Genomic DNA, 26,045 nt, shown 5'->3' with positions numbered 1-26,045 from the left:
CCTCCAACTCTGAAAGGGTCAGGTCCTGACCACGAAAGAACAAGGAGCTGGCACTATTACTTTATTCTCTAACTTGACTGAAGATGCCCCTTGCCTCATCCTCCCATTTATGTAATAGCATCATCAATCACGTGATGCACCTCCCTGACAAAAGTGAATGGCAACGCCCAGTCGTCAATTTATTCATACATTTCTAAGAGGAATACCAGGAACGGCACAACGCGGAGTTCTAAGAAAATATATGTTCCGGATTTGATATTTCAGGGGAAATAAACCAGTCCTATTTCTTTATTGACTCTTACAATTCCTTCAGTTACTAGAAGTCTCACATGATGTTTTTATGATGTAATATCCTATGTTGCGGTTTTTATGATCTGTTATTCTTGCATAAAAAAAAACATTAAAAAAATATATTTCCATAGATCTGTATTTATTTTACGTATCACAGCTGTACAATCTTCATACATACAGAAGGAAATGCACATTGGCTATACAATGGCATTCGGCTGCATTTCCAATTATAATACATCAAGTGCAATGCCACTTAAAATGTACATTTATACAAATTCGGATTGTTTCACTAATACCTGTGACTGTATAAAGCTTGATCTTCGTGAATCATTACTAAACCACTGTTTGGTTGAATAAAAAACAGTTAATAATTTTAAAATGGCCTTGTCTGGTTCCCAGGCCAGGATTAAAGTATAAAATATTTGCCATGTAAAATGCGTTTTTTTTGCATCTCTTTAAAAATAAGCGACTTGTCTTAAAGTCTATTTGTTGGAATAATAATGCAGCTCTAGAACATGGGTCACTTTTATACTTCTGCCGGCAACACAAGGGGTGTACGGAAATAAATGACAAAGCAGTGGCTCTTGACAAAAGTCAAAATCTCTAGGGATATATGAAGTTATCTGTATGCCATAAGGTAGTGGTCAAAACATAACCGAAAACTAGACAATGGGCTGGGAGAAAACGAGTGGATGGACACAGTGCTTTAAGAGTTTTAGAAGTGCATTAGACATCCACCATAACTGATATGTTCTCAGACCCCCATCTACTCCAGAAGGGGCATGAGACAAAAACCATGAGAAGACATGCATGGCATGAACTATAAACCACTAAGTAGGTTCTTAGACAAACGATGGGATAAAGTGATGTTATTGCTCTCACTAGAACAGGAATATCCCTAGACTTGGGTACAAAAAAAAAAAATATGCCACCCTCACCACCTTCACAAGGTGTGTCTGGGCAATAAATACAATGCTTTATTCTTCCCTCGGGAACTACCTGTTGTATGCCCTCTCTTTTTTCGATTTCTCAAGTGCTTTACCCATGGTTTTTTCATTTTCTCCTCTACATTCAGGGCAATACCATTTTCCTTTTGGTTTATGGTTGAGTCCAACACAAGAAAAGTGAAACCATTCTATTGGGCATTCTTCATTATCACAGCCAATCATTTCTCCATATGAAACTTGATTACATAGGCAATAGGTTGGCTCATTGGGGTCAATAGGAAGATCTGCAGGTGATGCTTCTCTTTCTGCTTTAGCTTTCGATCTCTTTTTCTTCTTTGATGTTTTTGGCTTCTTTTCTTTGGGTGTTCCTGATGTAAGTTCATCATGGTCATGATTAATGGTGGCATTTTCGCGATTCTCATTGTTCCTCTGCCTCCTTGATCTCTTATTGCTGGTTTTCTCAGCCTGAGAGAGAGCCTCATTTTTAGACTTCTCTTGGGTGTTTTTGCTGCTATTACTTGTACTGTCATTTAGATCCTGACATGTTTCAAACAGTTCCACATGACTTTCCACTTGCCTCGTCCTGTTTTCAACTAGTTCCACCATCTGGCTAACTATCTGTATCTTGTCATCACCCAATTCTTGGCTACGAATAAGAGCTCTCTGGATGAACTGAAGAAGGCGTCGCTTCTGCATTGAATCAGATTCACGTCTGAATTTTTCATAGTAGTCGTCCAACTCTTTCAGGATCTCTACAAGGACAAAAAAAAAAAAAAAAGAAAATTATACATAGGAAACTTTTTCAACCAAATAATAGGAAAGCGCAAAACATAGAAATTGCATTTATTGGTAAATACTTCTACGCTAATGAAAAATGTACAGGAAACAATTTGTTCACCACTTTGGAAATGTATATTGTTTGCCAAAGGAAAATACCATTTTAACTCCTTGAGGACCAAGCCGATTTTTGACTCGTGGGCATAACATACTTATTTTGTATCGGCCACCAGGCGGTCGTAACTTCTTTTATTTTTTGCTCGAGGTAGTGTTGATTGTTTTGTGGAACAAGTTGTACTTGCATGCCATTTTTTGGTACATATACATTAGAGTTTGATTTAGATTTCTTTTTTTGGGGGGAAATACAGAAAAAAAAAAGGAATTCCACAGCAGTTTGTCTTTTTTTTTTTTTTTATGCCATACACTGATCATCATATACGATGCTATAATTTTTTTTAGGCTATGTACAAATTAGGGTATTTTTTTTTCTTAATAAATAGCTTAGTCAGTGTGGTTAGTTTAACTTTGTAATTAGTCTTTATTAAAAAAAAATAGAAAATTAAAAAACTAAAAAGATCACGAGATACAGCTTTTCACCACAACTAAGGCCCCATGCACACGACCGTAAAAAATCTCCGTAACTGCGGACCACAATACGGTCCGCAATCACGGACCCGCTCGGTTCTATTGGCTGCGGACACCTTTCCGTATCGCTACTGAAGTGTATCTGTGCCGTAGAACCGTGCTGTGAATTATGGAGCATGTCCTACTTTTCATTTTTTGCAGGCCATGCTCCCATACTTTGTCCAAAAATGCGGCCCGTGGTAGTCGGCCTGTGATTACGAGCACGGCCGTGTGCATAAGGCCTTAGGCTCCATGCACACGACCGCATTTTCATCTATCAGTAAATACTGTCCGTAAATACGGATTCATAGGCATCAGTATTTCATCCGCATATACAGAAGTGTGCCCGTAAATACGGTACGTATTCCATCCGTATATACGGATCCGTATAAAAAGAGGGAGGTTGCAAATTATGTCATCAACATGTTGCCTAGTGATGCTTCCGTATATACGGCCGGTTTACGGATGCACATCAGTAGCCGTCCGTACTTACGGAAGCTCCCATAGACTTCTATGGGAGAGTCCTTGCCGTCATTACTGACAAGAATAGGACAAGTTCTATCATTTTTTCAGCACGGACACCCATCAGTAAAAATACTGAAAGGTGTCCATGGCCAAAACAAAAGAATGGGTCCGTAATTACTGATGAAAAATACTGTCGTGTGCATGGGGCCTAAGATTGTGACATTCCATAGGTGTGATAAATGCTGAATGGATTATGAGCCACAGTACAAATTGTGCTCTTGCAGCAAATTTGCGGAGCATCCCGAATCTCAACATCTAAATACAAATTAGGGATAGCAGTACTTCACTGTCTACAATGACAGAGGATTTCTAAAACAAAAGCCACACTACCACAGACTGCAAGATAGGAAGTTTTTTTAGACTTTTTTATTAAAAAAATAACTACATATACAAATGTAACCTTTTAAACCCTGAGTGGATACAACTACTGATCACAAAGCAGATTATGTGTAGTTAATCAAAAGGAAAAATTATGTAAACCCATTTAGACAGAAGTTAACCTCCGTCACAAGTGAGTTTATTTTAAACGTTAACTTAAAGGCCATGTTCACACGGGTCGAGTTTTCTGCGGATTTATTGTGGAATGCAAGTGAATGGAGTTTTCAAAACCCAAATCGACACATTGTTGAAAAAGCTGTGTGGGTTTCACAAAGCAATGCTTTATGTGTTTTTGTTCAAGTCTGCAGTATATGAGATAGAACTGTAAGGGTCCTCTTTGGCCCCATGCACACAACCGTGAAAAAACTCCGTAATTGCGGACCACAATACGGGCCGCAATTACGGACACGCCCGGTTCTATTGGCCGCGGACACCTTTCCGTAGCTCTACAAAAAAAGGTGTCCGTGACATAGAACTGCACCGGGAAACATGGAGCATGCCCTACTTTTCGGATTTTACGGGCCGTGCTCCCATACGTGGATGGGAGCACGGCATGAAAGTGCAGCGCGCGACCTGCGGCCGTGCCCGCAATCTGGCTGTGATTACAGGCACGTCCGTGTGCATGAGGCCTTAGGCTGTGTTAACATCAGCCATGGGCTTTCGTTTATGGGTTCTGTTAGACCTTTCTGTTGGAGGTACCCATGAACGTAAAGAATAGCTTGAGTTTGGATTACAATGGTAATGCTTCCGTTGCAATTGGTTTCCGTTTCGTAAGGTTTCCCTTTTTTTTTTCTTTAGTGAAAACAAAACAATAGCGTGGTCTACTGCACTATTATTTCTGCTAAAAAAACAAAATGGGAACCTTACGGAACGGAAACAAACAGAAATCAATTGCAATGGAAGCATTGCCATTGAAATCAATAGTAATGCAAACAGAAGCTATGGTTTCTGGATCGTTTTCCGTTCATGGGTTCCTACGACGGAAAAGGTCTAACGGAATCCAAGAACGGAAGGCCGACGCTGATGCGAACAGGCCCTGCTACGGCCCGACATGGGCCATGTAAATAAGCGCTGATCAACCAGACCGCTGGTTCGCTCCTTTCACAAGGAGCTAAGTTTGGGAACAAGCGATTGTTACTACGATAACTTGTCCCCATATATTTATAGCATGTCGGCAGCACATCTCCCTGTTCACACAGGGAGATGTGCTGCCGACAACAATATGTCTTGTAGCGTGAATGGACCCGATCAGCCAATGAATGAGTGTTTGCTCGTTCATTGGCCGATTGATGCAATTTTTTACACAGGGCAATGATTGGGAATGAGCGTTAAATGGCCCGTGTAAAAGGGCCCTAAGTTATAAGGATATTCGATACCACAAAGGAGTACTATGACCATATAAAAATTGTAAGGCCAGCAAAAACGTACATGTCAACCCAAAACCTCTCCTCGAAAAGGAAACATTCTCTCCAGCGCCAACTATTGGTGGCTACATAGTAACTCAAGGTTCAATCTCTTAAAGAGGATCTGTCACTAGTTTAGTAATGCCCAATCTCCTAGCTAATCAAGTAGGCGCTGTCACACTCATAATGCCAGTGAAAATTGTGTCCCAAAAAGATGTTAAAAGTTATGAGCTTTTTTTAAAATATGCGAATGAGGCTATACTAGACAAGTGGGAGGTAACCGCAGCGATTCTCCTGAGGTGGAGCCTCCTCACAGCCTCTGACGCTGTCCTATCAGCATGAAGCTGCTTCACACAGTGTGAGAGACTGAGACTGGAGGGAAGGGGAAGCACTTCAACATAGCCATATCTCGGGCTGTGGATCACCTAGAACAGTGGTGAAAGATGAGAATCTAATCTTTCATATGGCACCAGGATCGAAGATCTAGCTGTGAAACAGCCGGAGGTATCACCATTAGAAAACACAGTCGGGAATGGAAGCTGTATACTATATGATCACGCTGTATTGCTGGACAGGGAAGGGGGGGAGAAGCTGTATGCTGATTGGACAGCGTCATGCAGAAAACATTACGCCGCCCAGAGTGAAAAAACAGAGATACCTCCTATTTGGCAAGTATAGCCAAATTAGCATATTTAGAAAAACAAAACACATAATTTTGCAAATAATAAACGCTTTTTTTAAGAAAATTACACTGTAGTCATCAGCATCATAGCGCCTATTAGATTAGATAAGAGATAGGGCATTCATAAACTAGTAACAGATGCTCCTTAAAAGGGATTATATAGGTACCGAAAAGTATTAGTAGTGTAGTCACTGCAGTATGTAAGTACACTTCCGAATATACATTCCGGTCCCTCGTCGTGCGGATTATGAGATTTTAATAGATTTTTATAGCGCTGGCGGGGGACGGGAAGTCTAGTTGCACAGTCTTCCTTCATGACAACACGACTCTTCGTCATGTGACCGACCCCACTGTAATCTATGTACAAGCAGTAACTAAAGCTACAGTGATTACATAGATTACAGCGGGGCTGATCACATGACAAAGAGTCGTGTAGCTATAAAGGAAGACTGAAACTAGACTTCCGGTCCCCACCAGCGCTATAAAAATCTCGGTGAGTACACTGCTAATACTTTTCAGTCCCCACATAACCCCTTTAAAGAGCTTTGAAAACACGATATTCAGAGATAGAATTTTTGCAAAAATAACAGGAAGTGTAGTCACATTGGTTGTTGTCGCCTTTGAATTCGGTTCACAGGAACGTATGTTTTTTTTTTTTATTCACTGTGCAATAGTAAATATACGTGGTTTTTCCCTTGAGTAATGTATGTGTGTGTTTCACTGGATGAATACCAATGGGAATTTTTTGGTTAGAGCCTAACCTTTAATGTGAGATTTATTTCACTTTTTAGCAATTTAAGCTAGTGATACAATTGTATCCATAAAGTTCGTTCACTAGCGCTTGCGCACTTTACATTGACATATGTAATAAGTTCAGATAGGACAAGGATGAGATTTAAATGGTTAATACCATCACACTCTAGTATTTATATTTTATTTTAGAATTTTCCTGTTTTTTATTTATTTTTAAATTTTTTCAAAAAATATTATGTTTAAATATTTTAGTTCCAAAAAAATATAAAAATAAATAAAAATCAGGAAAATTCTAAAATAAAATATAAATACTAGAGTGTGATGGTATTAACCATTTAAATCTCATCCTTGTCCTATCTGAACTTATTACATATGTCAATGTAAAGTGCGCAAGCGCTAGTGAACGAACTTTATGGATACAATTGTATCACTAGCTTAAATTGCTAAAAAGTGAAATAAATCTCACATTAAAGGTTAGGCTCTAACCAAAAAAATTCCCATTGGTATTCATCCAGTGAAACACAGGAACGTATGGTAAAACTGTTACTTTGTTATTGATAGAACATGCGGAGAAAATAACAGCGGATTGTCAATTACTGAAAAGCTCATTCAAAGGTGACAACCAATGTGGCTGCAATAACGGTTGTCACTTTGCAAAATGGATGCCCCAACTGGATAGGAAAAAAAGTCGGAGCAGGAGATGTACAAAACTGGTGCAAAGGAAAGTGGAATATTTCTCCATGGCAGTCAATCAAATTACACCTAGGGCAAAGGAAAAGTGGAGTAGTTGCCCCTGGCAACCAGTTTCCAACTCTTATTTTTCAGAGGCCTTTTGTAAAATGAAAGCAGAGACCTAATTGGATGCCTTGATAACGACTCCAATTGCGCGATCAGCTGTTATTGCCGAGGGAAGCTACAGCCATTTTATCAGCAGCAGAGTACAGCGCGTGGCAGTTTCCTATCCATAGACTTAGAATGGAGCGTCAGCTAGTAGCCCTGATCGTGGAGGTCCCAGCTGTCATATCTATCGCCTCCCCTGTGGCTAGGTAATAAAAGTGTTTTGTGGGTTAAAGGACTCCTTCACGCAGAGTTTTTGTCTGGCATTTTTAAAACAGCAAGAAAAAAAACGGATGTAAAAACGTCAGCTTTTCTAAAAGCTGAAGTGTTTTGTTTTTTTATGCCATTTTTACATGCGGTTTTTATTTTGTAAAATTTTTAGGACCGGACCTTGATGCCCGGAGCAAAATTTCACCCTTTGGAATTCTGCATTCTAGAAGGTGAGTTTTCTTTATTTTTAGATAACCCCAATTTTTTTGGTTTATTTTCTTGCAGGACACATAGGCTTTTCTTAGGATTTTTTTTTTTACTGTTTTAAGGTAGTATGTCCAATCAATAATATATTTTCCCCTTGAAAATGAATCTAGGTCTCCTTTGGCAGTGACGCCATAAATGTGTACATTGTGTAATGTATGATGTCGCTATAGCACTAAGAACAAAAGATACTATTTTAGGCCCCATGCACACGAACGTAAAAACGCCCGTAATCATGGCCCATACTTACGGCCCGTAATTACGGGCCCATAGACTTCTATTGGCCACGGGTACCTCCCCGTATGCTTACGGGAAGGTGCCCGGGCCGTTACAAAATATAGAACATGTCCTGTTTTAGGCCGTAAATGGGAGGCTATGGGGCTCCCGTAATTACGGGTGACTACGTGTGTGCACCCGTAATTACGGGAGCGTTGCTAGGCGACGTCAGTAAATAGTCACTGTCCAGGGTGCTGAAAGAGTTAAGCGATCGGCAGTAACCGTTTCTGCACCCTGGACAGAAACTACCGATCACAATGTAAATCAACCTGTAAGAAACAAAGACAATCATACTTACCCAGAACTCCCTGCTTCTTCCTCCAGTCCGGCCTCCCGGGATGACGTTTCAACCCATGTGACCGCTGCAGCCAATCACAGGCTGCAGCGGTCACATGGACTGCCTCGTCATCCAGGGAGGTCGGGCTGGATGTCAAGAGGGACGCGTCACCAAGGCAACGGCCGGGTAAGTATGAATTTCTTTTACTTTTACTGCGGAAAGGGCTGCACCTTCTCTCTATCCTGCACTGATAGAGAGAAGGGGCTGCTGATTACTGCAGTGCAATTTTGCAGCGAAAACGTGCCCGTAAATATGGGTGGAATACTGGTCGAATACGTGTGACCAAGGACCCGTATTTACGCCAGTATTTATGGGTGGACAAACATACATTCGTGTGCATGAGGCCTTAGTAATGAAAGCGCAAAAGCAGATAGGACAGGGGTAAAACAGACAAAAATTGGTGGCGGGGAAAAATTATTATATATTTGGGGAACTTACATTCCACATGACAGGAATGTGACGTTTGAACGTCTGAGCAACTGATGCCCATACAAAATGAGTTTGTCACGCAGGATATTTAAAGGGAAGGTGTCACAGAAAAAATCTTTTTTATGTTTTTGCTTTTAGTATGTTATTAAAATAAATTTTATTTGTGTTTTTCTTTTTTCTTTCCTTTACTTCTCTATGGGGGCTGCCATTTTTTTTTTCATCTCTGTGTCGATTAAGACACATACAGAGATGGAATACGGCACATACATCCCCATAGAGAATGCGAACGGGAGCCGTTCCATTCACTATAGCGTACGCCGTCTGTGTGGGAACGGCGCATGCGCCGCTCCCACACAGTCCAAAAGGAAGGTCTTTAGCCGAGCGACATCCGGCGCCATTTTCATGTGGACCGGAAGCCGCGGCCGGACACTAAGATGACTACTTCCGGTCGCGGCTTCCGTCCATATGTTCAGAAGCAAGGACTAGGAGCGAAGGGAGCGGAGACGGCAGGAGCAGGTAAGTCCTGTTTGCGTATGTTCGTGTTACACTGTATCTAATCCTCCCACACTGTGCATTCGCTCAAAAAATGACGGCACACAGTGTAGGAGGTTTGAACATTCAACCCCCTCCTTTCTCCTGGCACTAGCCAGGATAAAGGAGGGGGATTGTTTGAGCACACTAGAGCGTGTGTGTCTACACCAAATTTGCAGCATAAAGCAATGAGATTGCTTTACCACATTGCAATGTTGCAATTTTGGGAACTGCTCCCTCTAGTGACCAGCACATGGAAATGTTATAAATTATAATCTAATTTAAGATATTTCCTGACTTGTGAAAAAATTAAAAAAATTAGAACAATGTGTAATCATTTATTGCCGAACAGTTTAACGAAAAAAAATATATATATTTTTCTAGCGGCACATTCCCTTTAAATGTTGTGCATATGTGTTCAGAGAGGTACATACTTTTTTTGGGAGGGGGGGCTTTATTTTTCAATGTTTTTTATTATTTTAATATTATTGTTTGCATTATGCTATATTTATTAACAGTTCATTTACCAAGGTTATATGGCGACTTTGGCTGCAAAACAGGTGGCACGGTAACAGATCGTCGTGTCGCCCTGCCTGCATCTCAGATAATGAAAGTCGATGCGGCCACGAAAGCAAAAGTCGCAAGAAATTAGAACTTGCTGAATGCATTTTCAGAAGTCTTTGGTAATAGGCTAGAGGTATACGGAACAATTAAATCTGCATGTAAATCACAACTTTTCTTATTCCCTACGATTAGGCCTCATTCACACGAGCGTGAGTTTTGAATGCGTAAAAAACGCAGCACACGGATGACGTCCGTGATTTTCACGCACCCATTGACTTCAATGGGTGCGTGATGCGCAAAAAACACACCAGTATAGGACATGCAGTGAGTTTCACGCAGCGGACACACGCTGCGTGACAAACACAATGTCTGAATGGCCCCATTGAATTGCATAGGTCCGTGTGACGTCCGTGGTTTTAACGCACGTAACACGGACGTGAAATACGCTCGTGCGAATAAGGCCTTAAGGAAAAAAAAGTTGCATGCAACATGTGATAGTGATAGAAATTTCCATGTGAATTTTTTTTTTCCCCCATAGGCAATAACAGATACTGCATGCGACATGTGAGACATATGCAAGTGACATCTACAAAAAAAAATAAAAAATAGGTAGCAACAGTAGTAATAGGTCTGCTCTATTTTCTAATGGTCTTTAAAATCTCGCAAAAATGTTGCAAAATGTAACATAAGCCCAAAACTGCCTCGATAAGTAATGCGGCGTTACTATAGCGATTGTTCTGACCGTCTATAAAATACCGGCTCGGAAAGTAAGAGCTGGAAATAGACTAAGCTACAGACCCGGCGCCTACTTCTGGTGAACCGTGGCTGGTACGAAGCGCGTTTTAGCAGCCATCCGGAATACGGGCAACATAGTCAGTGTGAACAGAACACCTTCCAGCCCCATATGAAACAACGGACGGACATCCTCACATAACAATAGCCATTGTGGTAGGAAATTCCTTATCATGCCCACAGAAAACATGGCCGCCGCATACGTATATACTTTCCTGTATTTTCTGCCCATATCTGTACTGTAGGGAAGCAGGCATTACTGAACGCCCTTCAAAACCATAAGCCAATGGGAAAAACAAGGCGGGCAGAGACATTCAAATGAATGTAAAGAGGTCTACGAAATTGCAAGGAAGGAGGAGCAACCAGCAGGAGGCGGGGCAAGCTAACAGCAAATGAAAAGATAGAAAGCACCCGGGACGTTCTAAAGTAGAAAGTAAAGGCCAATAAGCTCAAGGAGGCGGTGCCAATAGAATGACGTATACAAGCCCCCAGTATAAAATAAGCACTGTGTTCTCTTGGCCAGGTTAAAGCGCGACTGGCGTTGCAGGCAGACGTGGGGGTTGGTTACCGGGTGGAGAAGGCAGTTTATATATAAAACTGTATGTCTCCTCCCGTCCTCCACACACAAAACAGCACAATAAGACATAAACAGACACAGTACCGCTAGAAAACGATAGCCCCGCTAGTAGGACGTGACTTTTCCCTACTATCTATTCATACCGGTTTTCGGTAGCATTACCTCCATAAGTTACCGTACGGAAACCGCTTATATTCAGCATGTGTATAGAACCAACCGAAGAGTATAGAAGCAAACAAGGGAGGCTAGCTGGAAACACCCCGAATGTGACGCATTTACACAGACGAGGGCTGTCTCTGGGGAACCGAATGACCCGCTACCGGTGTCTCCTCCTCCGGTATACGGTGCGGGGGAGGAGGGGGTTGCATGCGGCGCACTGCGGCCCCAACACATTATACACACATACATGTCTATACATCCCAAGTGTTTGTCCGTGGAGTTACACACATGACTGGCAATGTCACACTTTCCTCCATCACAGGCACAATAACAACTATTTTCCAGTCAGTCGTAGATAAAGCGACAGAAGCACCTCTACCGGGGAAGCAGTAACACTGCCGCTGGTGACAATGGTGTGTGTGTGTGTGTGTGTGTATATACACAATACATATATATAATTTATTACATTTTTCATATACACAGCACATATGGATGTGGTGTCTATAGAGGACTTTATATATGTGGAGGACAATGCAGAGCTGTCCAGCTGTGTGGTGACAAGAAAGGTGAAGTGACACCAACAGAAAACTAGCACTGAGCAATACAACAGCAGCAGAGGGGATTACTACATGTAATAACCCAGGAGCAGAACATAGAGGGGAGAAAAGGGAGGGAGGGCGAGCAAGACAACTGCAGTCAACACACGGCTCCGAGTCCACTGCGGGTAGGTAGCTCGATGCACTGTACAAGGCAGGTAATAAATACGATGTCTGATGAGGAGAACACAATGAAGAAATGAAGCAGAGGAAACCCTGCCCACCACTACAGCACAACCTTTACTAGCAGTTACTACTACAGCCATCCTGATGACTGTACATTCCTCCGTGTTGTTGTGTGCTAATCTGTGGGGCTGCCAGGCACACACATCTTCTAATACACAGCATCCAGCCTTCCTTTTGTGCAGCAGGGTGGGTAACGGGTTTATTTCGGGGGACTTTACCAGTCTATTTATTCCTGCACACACTGGTGATGGGGCTGCTTGTGAAAGAGGGCAGAGGACCTTTTGTTCCGCCCTATGACAAGCACTGCAAAAACACAAGTGTCCCTACAACTCGATCCATACAGACAGGGCGACTATTTGTGAGTGGAGAGAACATCAGTAGTCCATGCTGAGCAGTGTATGAGAGGGGAGGCTGAGCACAATGCAGGGTGGCTGAGCAGCATGCATATGGAACAGGGAGAGCATGAAATGCCAGACAAAACAGGAGGAAAAGTTGCCACACTTCCACTATAGACAGAACACGATATCACGGTTACCAGCCCCCCTACCTTGGTATTTGGCGTCAATTTCCCTCATCAGGGAGACGTTTCTTTGCAGGTCGAAAGGCAGAGACTCGATGGAGTCCAAGTAATCCTCTACATAGTTCACCATGTGGGTCTGGTCGCCGTTGGTCGGGTTCAACATCTTGTGCCTCTCCGGTCTCCAGCACAAACCCACCAGGCGCCTGCCAGCTCCAGGATCTGTCCTCTGAGGGCACTTGCCAATACCACAACCTCCTCCCACCTCCTTCTCGAGAGATAATAAATAAATGCAACCTCCAACTAGTAATGCACTAGTGTAAATCGTAGAGATGGGGGGCAACAGGACACAAAAACAAAGGCGATCCACTGGAAAAGCTGGTGGACGGGCAGGAGACACTCCGTGTCTGGCATCAAGCCTCAAGCGAGTGGATGCCCGACTAAAGCAGCAGAAAAACAAGGGCTTGGAACAGCGGGGCTGCGGAAGAGAAAAGTCCAGCAGTCTCAGCAGCTGATTGAATGGCTGTCTTTCTGGACAACTCGGGAACAAGACAGTGGAAGGAGGTTGTGGGGTGTGTGTGTGTAAAGGGGGTGGGGAAAGAGGTGGGAGCTAAGAGTAGAGAATGCAGCAGGCAGGAAGATGAAGTGTTGTTGGCGAGGGAGGCAATAAAAATGAAAGTGTATGTGAAGCTGGCGACAATGGCCAGTCAATGCCCGGGCTGGACACCCTGTCCGAGCCTTTATGTCGCTCTAGCTAGCTGCTCGGTGACAACCGGATTACTGGGTGAAGTCAGACAGCGAGGCGACTGACTGCCTGTCTCCCGGTGTATAAGCACTTTATGTTGGCTCAGTACAAGGTGCCTGTAGTCAAACATCCCTCCCGAGGACTGGGAGCATGCGCAATGTCACCCAGGTGCCATCCCCGGTTCCCCTCTCTTATCTTTTCCTAGTTTATCTATAGCGCACAACTACCAGGGCTCCTCCTACTATAAGGCAGTACTAGTGAGGGCATTAGAACGCTGCTCAGACTTTGTGCACACACATAAAGTTACACTAGCAGTGAGTGCTCATCGTGCACTTCTCCAGCTTGTGAACGCGGACATGACATTCTGACAGCGCAGCTCTTGTCACTAGAAAACTATCAATCCCAGAAGCCACCTGTCATCGACAGCCGGCCAATAGCTGAGGCCTCTCGCCATTTGTAGGCGGATCATGAAGCGCGCCGCCCTACAAATCTTTCATCCTAGTAGTCACTAGGTAACGCGCAACGCGCGCCCGCATTGGGCGGAGCAAAGTTAAGAAAGCGGAAGTTGCTATAGTAAGGTGGGCGGGAAGTTGCTGAGCTAGGAAGGGATTGGCAGAGCTCAACGTAACCATGACAACAACGCCAACAGCCCGGCCCTCGGCCCGCCCACCTACTGCTAGAAAGATAAATAAATGCAACCTTCCCAATCTCCAGCTTCTAGGAGACCCTAAGTAAATATTATCTACTTAATAGGCGATGACCAGGCAGATATGTAGACTGTCTATTGCCTTATTCAGGCAGCAAGTGGATGGCCAAATACAGTAGCAGTGAGAGTACGGTTGTTACAGGGTAGTTTTTGTGAAGGGGGAGGGAAAAGAGGTGGGAGCTGGGAGTAGAGAATGCAGCAGGCACAAAAATAAAGTGGTGTTGGCGAGAACGCCAGTTATTCTGAAGAGGAGCTAGCTGATCGCAACAGGACTAGACAAGGTGACGAAACATCAGGTTCTCAATGACTACTTGATGACTCTAGAAAGCCTAACATATCAATGGATTCTACATAGCAGATATATATATATATGTGGTCATGTCTGATGAGTAAATGATGTTTCCATTAACAACTATGGTGACCTCAGCATGCGGACAGGTGGCAAGCACAGAAAGGTGAAGACATCAGCTTATCTTGTAAAAAACAAAATGGGATCAACAGTATTGTTTTAATATTTCTCTCAAGATCCATTTGCTGGCACTGTTGGCCACAGTCTGATGGGACAAACATACAACAGGCAGCAGTTATGTCAGTCGTCTCCACTGGTTGAGAGTGTGTACTACATCTCTATGTAGAAGTCTGCGGATTGTATTCAGTGCACCCTCGTTCATGGTGCAGGACATACCATTCCTGCAAATTCTGTTCACTGCAGATTTCATCCTTTTCAATGTAGAATGGGCAAAATCTGCATGTAACAAGTGTAGATTTTGCTGCAGAAAATCAGCAACAAATCCGCTAAATGTGTGGGTACCCTAACCGAGAGTCTGTCAAAATTTAGATCCATCAGATTTATTTGAGCAGTACTCCGCCATACACTGGTTATTATGGTAGAATCGGTCAATCAATGGCTGATCGGAAAATATAAAATATTTGTTTTTTATTTGTTACTGTGAATGATTGTTAGTTTGAGTCTATTTTGCTGCGGATAATTCTGCAGCAAATCCGACACAGCGCCAAATCCGCACCAAATTATGCAGATTTTGTTGCAGATTTCCCTTTTGAAAAAAAAAAAAAAAAAGAAGCATACTCACCAAAATTCTGGCGCTCCAATGGTCACACTTTTTAGATCCTCCGCCGTTCATTGTTTACTAGCCTCCAGCAATGATTGGCTGCAGTGTTTACATGTCGAGACAACACGTCATCGCTGGAGGCCAGTAAGCAGAGACCGTTGGGGAAACAGGAAAACGTCACCACGGGAGCAGCAGGGGATTGGTAAAGTAAGTAAACTGGTCACTGAGTGCTGAAGTGCAAAGAGTATAAAAGTCGCCAACACTCTGCTGACTCAATAACTGCAGCGTTCCAAATCTCCTGTGGGATTAACATCCGCACAAAAAATGTGCACCAAGAGCTTCATCACATGGGTTTCTATTTGCCGAGCAGCTGCATACATCACCAAGCACAATGCCAATAGTCAGATGAAGTGGGGTAAAGCACGCCGCCACTGTACTCTGGAGCAGTGGAAACATATTCTGTGGAGTGACGAATCACGCTTCTCTATCCGTTAGTCTGATGGACGAGTCTTGGTTCGGTGAATGACTGACTGCATTGTGCCAACTGTAAAGTTTGGTGGAGAAGAGATAATACTATAGGGTTGTTTTTTAGGGGTTGGCCTTAGTTCCAGTGAAAGGAAATCTTATTACTTCATCATACCAAGACATTTTGGACATTTGTATGCTTCCAACTTTGTGGGAACAGTTTGGGGAAGGCCCTTTTCTGTTCCGGCATGTCTGCCCCAGTGAACAAAGCAAGGTCCATAAAGTCATGGTTGGGTGCAGGGGCGTAGCTAGGGGGGGGCAGGCGGGGCATGTGCCCCGGGAGCAGCTTAGAGGGGGGGCGCCAGCGCCACCTCCTCCTGCACTATAATTGTACCTGTGTCTATAGGACACAGGTACAATTAGAAGCAATGAATGACCGGGCACGTTCCGTGCCCGGCCATTCAGCGCCTTTCCACGAGTGAAGCAACTGGTACCTTTTGTACCAGTGAAGCTTCCGTCGATGAAAGGCGCTGAGTGACAGGGAAAGTCATCCTGCCCAGCCAATCAGCACCTTTCATAGACGCTGCGTTCAACCCCCAGGAGACCTGCGCAGAAGAGAGCAGGTCTCCATGGCTGCCGGACGGCGTGGGAGCGGGATTAAGGTGAGTTTAAATAGTTTTTGTTTTTTTTAAATTGTAATAAAAGTGTGGCTGTATCTACAAGGGGGACTTTATGTACGGGGGGAGACTTTGTCTACACGGGGGGGGGGCTTTATCTACACGGGGGGGGGGACTTTATCTACGGGGAGACTTTATCTAAACGGGGGGGGGGGCTTTATCTACACGGGGGGGGGCTTTATCTACGGGGGGGACTTTATCTACGGGGGGCTTTATCTACACCGGGGGGGTGTCTATCTACAGGGGGGGCTATATACTGGGGTGGGCTATCTATGGAGCACCATATACAGGGGTGGGCTATAGCTACGGGGGGCTATATAGTATATAGCCCCCTGTAGATATAGGCCACCCCTGTATATAGGCCACCCCTGTATATAGCCCACCCCTGTATATAGCCCACCCCTTTAGATATAAGCCCACCCCTGTAGATATAGCCCACCCCTGTAGACATAGCCCACCCCTGTAGATATAGTCCCCCTATAGATATAGTCCCCCTGTAGATATAGTCCCCCTGTATATAGCCCACCCCTGGATATAGCCCACCCCTGAATATAGCCCCCCTGTAGTTATAGCCCCCCTATAGATATAGTCCCCCTGTAGATATAGCCCACCTCTGGATATAGCCCACCCCTGAATATAGCCCGCCTGTAGATATAGCCCCCCTGTAGATATAGCCCACCCCTGGATATAGCCCACCCCTGGATATAGCCCCCCTGTAGATATAGCCCCCCTGTAGATATAGCCCCCCTGTAGATATAGCCCCCCTGTAGATATAGTCCCTCTGTAGATATAGCCCACCCCTGTATATAGTATCCCACAAATAGCTCCCCCTATAGTGCTCCACAGAAAGCCCACCCCTGTATATAGCCCCCCTGTACATATAGTCCACCCCTGTATATAGTGCTCCACAGATAGCCCACCCCTCTATATTGTATATACAGGGGTGGGCTATCTGTGGAGCACTATATACAGGGGTGGACTATCTAGTGGAGCACTATATACAGGGGTGGACTATATGTACAGGGGGGCTATATACAGGGGTGGGCTATCTGTGGAGCACTATATACAGGGGTGGACTATATGTGGAGCACTATATACAGGGGTGGGCTATATCTACAGGGGGGCTACATACAGGGTTGGGCTATCTGGAGCACTATACACAGAGGTAGGCTATATCTACAGGGGGGCTATATACAGGGGTGGGCTATATCTACAGGGGGCTATATACAGGGGTGGGCTATCAGTAGAGCACTATATACAGGGGTGGGCTATATCTACAGGGGGCTATATACAGGGTTGGGCTATACGTGGAGCACTATATAGAGGGCTGGGCTATATCTACAGGGGGCTATATACAGGGGTGGGGTATCTGTAGAGCACTATAGGGGGAGTTATTTGTGCGACACTATATACAGGGGTGGGCTATATGGGGGCACTATCTACAGGGGGCTCTATGGCAGGCACTATCTATAGGGGGCACAGTGTGAGTGTGGGACATGGTGTATGGTACTATTATAATTAGAGGTGCAGTGTATGGCGCTATTATATTTAGGGGCGTAGTGTGTGGTATAATGATAACTTTATATTTATTTATAGGTGCAGTAATGTTGGAAAAGTGAGAAGCTGAAGACATGTGAGCAAGCGGCAAACTGCAGAAATGTGCTGTGACCGGGAGAATTCATCATAGAGGTCTGGATCGGATGGAGAAAAATAACTAGAATCTGAGACGTCACCGGTGAGTCACTTAATGTAAATGTTTATTCTGCCTCTAATCTGTAATGTAGTCACTGTATGATCTGCAGCGAGATGATGGGTGGTGTGATTATGATATGATTTATTTTTTGTGAAACAGCATCTCCCAGCATATCCTTACCATTGTTCGGGCCATGCTGGGAGCTGTAGTTTTAAGCCGTACATACCTATATGGCAGGGGTTGCACTAAATTGAGCTGTATTTGTGCTGGTGCTGTATTTATGTACTGAGCTTGGTTCTGGTGTTGTGTATAGAACCATATTGCTTGTAAAAATGTACAAATGTTTTTATGCTCGCGTTACATAAAAAGAAATGTGGAAAATAAATGACACGTCATTGATTGGTAGAGAAAACAAACACGGCGAGGGGGAAAAAGGTTGGGGGGGGGGGGGGCGCCAAACGGAATCTTTGACCCGGGTGCTGGAGAACCTAGCTACGCCTCTGGTTGGGTGAGTTTGATGAGGAAGAACATAACTGGCCTGCACAGAGCCCTGATCTTTACCCCATCGAACACCATTGGGATGATCTAGAACAGAGATGGCGAGCCAGGCCCCCTCATTCAACATAAGTGCCTGACCTCACAAATGCTCTTTTGGATGAATGGGCAAAAATTCTCAGACACACTCCAAAATCTTGTAGAAAGTTTTCCCAGAAGTGTGGAAGTTGTTTTTGCTGCAAAGGGGGAACCAACTCCATATTAATGCCTGTGGATTCTAAATGGGATGTTGTAAAAGCTCCTGACAGTGTAATGTGTATTTGTCCCAATACGTTTGTCCATATAGTGTAGGATCCAACAGAAAAAAGCTCAGTATGTTTTTATATGAAATTGGAGGCATATGGAGGTACACTGGTGCCCCATAGCCATTATGGGAGCCCTATTACGGATACATACAACACAGAAGTTGTACAGAGCTGTAATACGGCCATGCGCCTGAACCCTTTTTTTTTCTAAAGGACATTGCTTGAGGATGTTTCTATTTTATCTGCTGTGCAAAACACAACTGGAAAAAGAAAAATCTTTCTGATTAAGTATATTACAAATTGTTGTTATTTACTGTGCTATAAATAATGTCATATACAGGCTGAATAGAGCTACATCCTAAAGCCCCCTGCACACAATGCAGATTTTGTTGCAGAAATTCATACACAGCAGAAACAACCTTATTCACATGAATGGAACAGATTTGTGCAGTGGGCCTAAGGCCTTGTTTACTTAGTGCAGTTTTGTATTTTTTAATTTAAAAAAAAGGAACGAAACCTAATTAGAAGAAATATATAAAGGAAGGCTGGTTGAACACAGGGCGGATACGTACAAGTGTATCCGTCCTCGTCCCCATCGTGGTGCAGATTTTCAGGCGGAAACTCCGCTACGGATACAGTGCTAAAAAAAAAAGAAGTTAATACATCCCGGCCTCCTGGGATGACGCTGCAGTCCATGTGACCGCTGCAGCCTTTGATTGGCTGCTGCAGTTCCATGGGATGAAACGTCATCCCAGGAGGCCGGGCTGCACTCAGAACAGAGGGACGCGTCACTATGACAAGGCACGGGGGTAAGTATTAACCTTTTTATTATATTTAAAACAAAAAAAGTTTGTTTTTTTTCTGATTTTCGATGGAATTGCATTTTTTCCGCTGCAAAAATCTTTTGCCTATATGTTGCAGGCTGTACCTCCCATTCAATTCAATGGGGGGAAAACCCACAACAAAAGAGCAGCTATTTCACAGCATAAATTGACATGCTGCATATTAATAAAAACGCACCGTAGGTCAATTTATCGACGGTTTCTAAGCAGCTTTTATTCGCAGTGTGTGGATGACATCAAATCTCACCCACTCTGCTGCTACTGTAATGCCGAGTTCTCAAGTAGCGTAAACGCTGCAGAATTTCCGCAACGGAAACCGGCCTTATACGCTTTGGATTTTCCACAATGAAATCCATTGCAGAAAATTTTGCAGTGATTTTGCTGTGTGTGTCCTTACCCTTAGGCCAGGTTCCCACGTAGTGTAAATGATGCGGAATTTCAGCAGCCAAATTCTATGCGGAAATTCTGCAGCATTTACAGTAGCAGCAAAGCGAATGAGAGTTAGAAAATCTCATGCCCACGCTGCGAGAAAAAACGCTTCCGCCACAAAAATCGCAACTCAGAAAAAAACAACTTATCCTTACAACCCAGGCGTTGTCATAATGACACTTTCTTCTTCCAGGCCGGCCTCATGGGTTGACGTTTCATCCCATATGACAGCTGCAGCCAATCACAGGCTGCAGCGGTCACATGGGCTGCAGCGTCATCTCGGGAGGCCAGACTGCACGTCAACAGAGGGAAGCTTTGCCATGACTACGGCCGGGGTAAGTATGAACGTTTGTTTTTTCCTAGCGCTGCTTTCCACAGCGGAAATTCCAGCCGAATTTTTACTGCATTTCCGCTAAGTAAACGCCGTGAAAACCGCAACAAAACAAATCTGTTGCAGAATTTATGCTCCCCATTGAAGTCTATGGACCAAACATGCAGCATCTCCGCAGAGATCCCGCAGCATAAATTGACATGCTGCGGATTTAAAAGTCGAACCGCAGAACACATTCGGCACAGCTTTTTTTCTGTAGCATGGGTTTAAATCTCATTAACTTTGCTTCTACTGTAAATGCCACACAGAATTCCGTTACGTAAATTCTGCAGTGTTTATGCTACGTGGGAACCCAGCCTTAGAGTAAGAGCACACACAGCGTGTTAAGGGCGGATACGCTGCTTCACACAGGGCAGCGTATCCGCCCTGAACACCGCAGGGAATGCCATCCGAAAAATCGCATCACGTCGGGGTGCGTTATTCCGGTGTAATTCTGCGTAAAGCAGCGTCAGAAAAACAAAAAAACGTTCATACCTCCCTCTTCTCTGCACGTAGTCCAGCCTCCTGGGATGACGTTACAGGCCATGCGACCGCGGCAGCGGTCACATGGGATGAAACTTCATCCCAGGAGGCCGGAATGGAGAGGAAGCAGCGAAATCTGGGTAATTATAACTTTTTTTTACTTGCGATTTTTGCGGCGGAATCGCTGTGATTCCGCTGTAAATGTCGCAACACACACTACTTTTGTTGCGGGTTTAAGCACTCCACTGAATTCAATGGGGGAAACCTGCAACAGAAGAGATGCGATTCCGCAGCATTAATTGACATGCTGCGGCTGAAGAAACCACACGTCAATTTATTATTTTTTGAATAATTAGATTAGTTGAAAGCTCACCCACACTACTACTGTAATATGCTGCAGATTTTCCGCAATGAATCCGTTGCGGAAAATCCGCAGCGTTTACACCGTGTGCGTTCATACCCTAAGGCAGGGGTCTCAAACTCAGCCGGGTAAGTGTGCCACATATAGAAAAAATGGGAATTTGACGGGCCGCATTACTTTCAAATTTGATACAATACAAAATTATCGTTAATCAATTAGTTATTTGAACTACTATAATAATACTACATTACTATAATAATACTACATTACTTTAACAATACTACATTACTATAACAATACTACATTACTATAACAATACTACATTACTATAATAACACTACATTACTACATTACTATAATAACACTACATTACTACATTACTATAATAACACTACTACATTACTATAACACTACATTACTATAACAATACTACATTACTACAATACGACATTACTATAACAATACTACATTACTACAATACTACATTACTATAATAATACTACATTACTATAATAACACTACATTACTATAACAATACTACATTACTACAATACTACATTACTATAATAATACTACATTACTATAACAATACTACATTACTTTAATAATACTACATTACTATAACAATACTACATTACTATAATAACACTACTACATTACTATAACAATACTACATTACTACAATACTACATTACTATAATAATACTACATTACTATAACAATACTACATTACTATAACACTACATTACTATAACAATACTACAGTACTACAATACTACATTACTATAACAATACTACATTACTACATTACTATAATAACACTACATTACTACATTACTATAATAATACTACATTACTACATTACTATAATAACACTACATTACTACATTACTATAATAACACTACATTACTACATTACTATAATAACACTACTACATTACTATAACACTACATTACTATAACAATACTACATTACTACAATACGACATTACTATAACAATACTACATTACTACAATACTACATTACTATAATAATACTACATTACTATAATAACACTACATTACTATAACAATACTACATTACTACAATACTACATTACTATAATAATACTACATTACTATAACAATACTACATTACATTAATAATACTACATTACTATAACAATACTACATTACTATAATAACACTACTACATTACTATAACAATACTACATTACTACAATACTACATTACTATAACAATACTACATTACTACAATACTACATTACTATAATAATACTACATTACTATAACAATACAACATTACTATAACACTACATTACTATAACAATACTACAGTACTACAATACTACATTACTATAACAATACTACATTACTACATTACTATAATAACACTACATTACTACATTACTATAATAATACTACATTACTATAACAATACTACATTACTTTAATAATACTACATTACTATAACAATACTACATTACTATAATAACACTACTACATTACTATAACAATACTACATTACTACAATACTACATTACTATAACAATACTACATTACTACAATACTACATTACTATAATAATACTACATTACTATAACAATACTACATTACTATAACACTACATTACTATAACAATACTACAGTACTACAATACTACATTACTATAACAATACTACATTACTATAACAATACTACATTACTATAATAACACTACATTACTACAATACTAAATTACTATAACAATACTACATTACTATAACAATACTACATTACTATAATAACACTACATTACTACAATACTACATTACTATAACAATACTACATTACTATAATAACACTACAATACTACATTACTATAACAATACTACATTACTACAATACTACATTACTATAATAACACTACTACATTACTATAACACTACATTACTATAACAATACTACATTACTACAATACGACATTACTATAACAATACTACATTACTACAATACTACATTACTATAATAATACTACATTACTATAATAACACTACATTACTATAACAATACTACATTACTACAATACTACATTACTATAATAATACTACATTACTATAACAATACTACATTACATTAATAATACTACATTACTATAACAATACTACATTACTATAATAACACTACTACATTACTATAACAATACTACATTACTACAATACTACATTACTATAACAATACTACATTACTACAATACTACATTACTATAATAATACTACATTACTATAACAATACAACATTACTATAACACTACATTACTATAACAATACTACAGTACTACAATACTACATTACTATAACAATACTACATTACTACATTACTATAATAACACTACATTACTACATTACTATAATAATACTACATTACTATAACAATACTACATTACTTTAATAATACTACATTACTATAACAATACTACATTACTATAATAACACTACTACATTACTATAACAATACTACATTACTACAATACTACATTACTATAACAATACTACATTACTACAATACTACATTACTATAATAATACTACATTACTATAACAATACTACATTACTATAACACTACATTACTATAACAATACTACAGTACTACAATACTACATTACTATAACAATACTACATTACTATAACAATACTACATTACTATAATAACACTACATTACTACAATACTAAATTACTATAACAATACTACATTACTATAACAATACTACATTACTATAATAACACTACATTACTACAATACTACATTACTATAACAATACTACATTACTATAATAACACTACAATACTACATTACTATAACAATACTACATTACTACAATACTACATTACTATAATAACACTACTACATTACTATAACACTACATTACTATAACAATACTACATTACTACAATACGACATTACTATAACAATACTACATTACTACAATACTACATTACTATAATAATACTACATTACTATAATAACACTACATTACTATAACAATACTACATTACTACAATACTACATTACTATAATAATACTACATTACTATAACAATACTACATTACTTTAATAATACTACATTACTATAACAATACTACATTACTATAATAACACTACTACATTACTATAACAATACTACATTACTACAATACTACATTACTATAATAATACTACATTACTATAACAATACTACATTACTATAACACTACATTACTATAACAATACTACAGTACTACAATACTACATTACTATAACAATACTACATTACTACATTACTATAATAACACTACATTACTACATTACTATAATAACACTACATTACTACATTACTATAATAACACTACATTACTACATTACTATAATAACACTACTACATTACTATAACACTACATTACTATAACAATACTACATTACTACAATACGACATTACTATAACAATACTACATTACTACAATACTACATTACTATAATAATACTACATTACTATAATAACACTACATTACTATAACAATACTACATTACTACAATACTACATTACTATAATAATACTACATTACTATAACAATACTACATTACATTAATAATACTACATTACTATAACAATACTACATTACTATAATAACACTACTACATTACTATAACAATACTACATTACTACAATACTACATTACTATAACAATACTACATTACTACAATACTACATTACTATAATAATACTACATTACTATAACAATACAACATTACTATAACACTACATTACTATAACAATACTACAGTACTACAATACTACATTACTATAACAATACTACATTACTACATTACTATAATAACACTACATTACTACATTACTATAATAATACTACATTACTATAACAATACTACATTACTTTAATAATACTACATTACTATAACAATACTACATTACTATAATAACACTACTACATTACTATAACAATACTACATTACTACAATACTACATTACTATAACAATACTACATTACTACAATACTACATTACTATAATAATACTACATTACTATAACAATACTACATTACTATAACACTACATTACTATAACAATACTACAGTACTACAATACTACATTACTATAACAATACTACATTACTATAACAATACTACATTACTATAATAACACTACATTACTACAATACTAAATTACTATAACAATACTACATTACTATAACAATACTACATTACTATAATAACACTACATTACTACAATACTACATTACTATAACAATACTACATTACTATAATAACACTACAATACTACATTACTATAACAATACTACATTACTACAATACTACATTACTATAATAACACTACTACATTACTATAACACTACATTACTATAACAATACTACATTACTACAATACGACATTGCTATAACAATACTACATTACTATAATAATACTACATTACTATAATAACACTACATTACTATAACAATACTACATTACTACAATACTACATTACTATAATAATACTACATTACTATAACAATACTACATTACTTTAATAATACTACATTACTATAACAATACTACATTACTATAATAACACTACTACATTACTATAACAATACTACATTACTACAATACTACATTACTATAATAATACTACATTACTATAACAATACTACATTACTATAACACTACATTACTATAACAATACTACAGTACTACAATACTACATTACTATA

At 40.1% G+C, this 26,045-nt stretch overlaps 2 protein-coding genes across 6 annotated transcripts in view; one reads left to right on the top strand and one right to left on the bottom strand.

Annotated features, from left to right (window-relative positions):
* Positions 1-409: 409 nt before the first annotated feature.
* ING1 (inhibitor of growth family member 1) lies at positions 410-13,535 on the bottom strand. Of its 2 annotated transcripts, none has more exons than XM_075852511.1 (2): positions 12,686-13,535; positions 410-1,990 (listed from the first exon to the last, which is right to left on the bottom strand). In XM_075852511.1, the coding sequence occupies exons 1-2, from the start codon at positions 12,819-12,821 to the stop codon at positions 1,287-1,289; spliced, it is 840 nt and encodes a 279-aa protein (XP_075708626.1). In that variant the 5' UTR covers positions 12,822-13,535; the 3' UTR covers positions 410-1,286. The 2 variants fall into 2 exon arrangements, with proteins under 2 accessions (XP_075708626.1, XP_075708627.1); XM_075852512.1 differs by lacking the exon at positions 12,686-13,535 and adding an exon at positions 10,627-10,795.
* A 461-nt stretch (positions 13,536-13,996) lies between these two features.
* CARS2 (cysteinyl-tRNA synthetase 2, mitochondrial) overlaps positions 13,997-26,045 on the top strand; it is a 145,124-nt gene continuing 133,075 nt past the window's right edge. Inside the window, exons 1-2 of one of the 4 annotated variants that reach the window (XM_075852508.1) lie at positions 14,286-14,387; positions 17,915-18,053. Coding sequence is in view for 1 of the 4 variants with exons in the window: in XM_075852507.1 (XP_075708622.1) it covers positions 14,031-14,131 (101 nt within the window). In the remaining 3 variants the exon portion in view is untranslated. Of the gene's footprint in view, positions 14,132-14,285; positions 14,388-14,430; positions 14,562-17,914; positions 18,054-26,045 lie in introns of those variants that run through there. The other 3 variants (XM_075852509.1, XM_075852507.1, XM_075852510.1) reach the window with 3 other exon arrangements.

The sequence above is a fragment of the Rhinoderma darwinii genome, chromosome 2 (assembly GCF_050947455.1).
Source record: "Rhinoderma darwinii isolate aRhiDar2 chromosome 2, aRhiDar2.hap1, whole genome shotgun sequence".
NCBI classification, from domain to species: domain Eukaryota; kingdom Metazoa; phylum Chordata; class Amphibia; order Anura; family Rhinodermatidae; genus Rhinoderma; species Rhinoderma darwinii.
This window is presented reverse-complemented; position numbering and strand designations above follow the sequence as displayed.

Coding starts and splice junctions, on each gene's coding strand:
- ING1 (XM_075852511.1), bottom strand. CDS start 12,821: ATGTTGAACCCGACCAACGGCGACCAGACCCACATGGTGAACTATGTA. Junction 1,991..12,685: donor AATTGACGCCAAATACCAAG/GTAGGGGGGCTG, acceptor TTGTCCTTGTAG/AGATCCTGAAAGAGTTGGAC.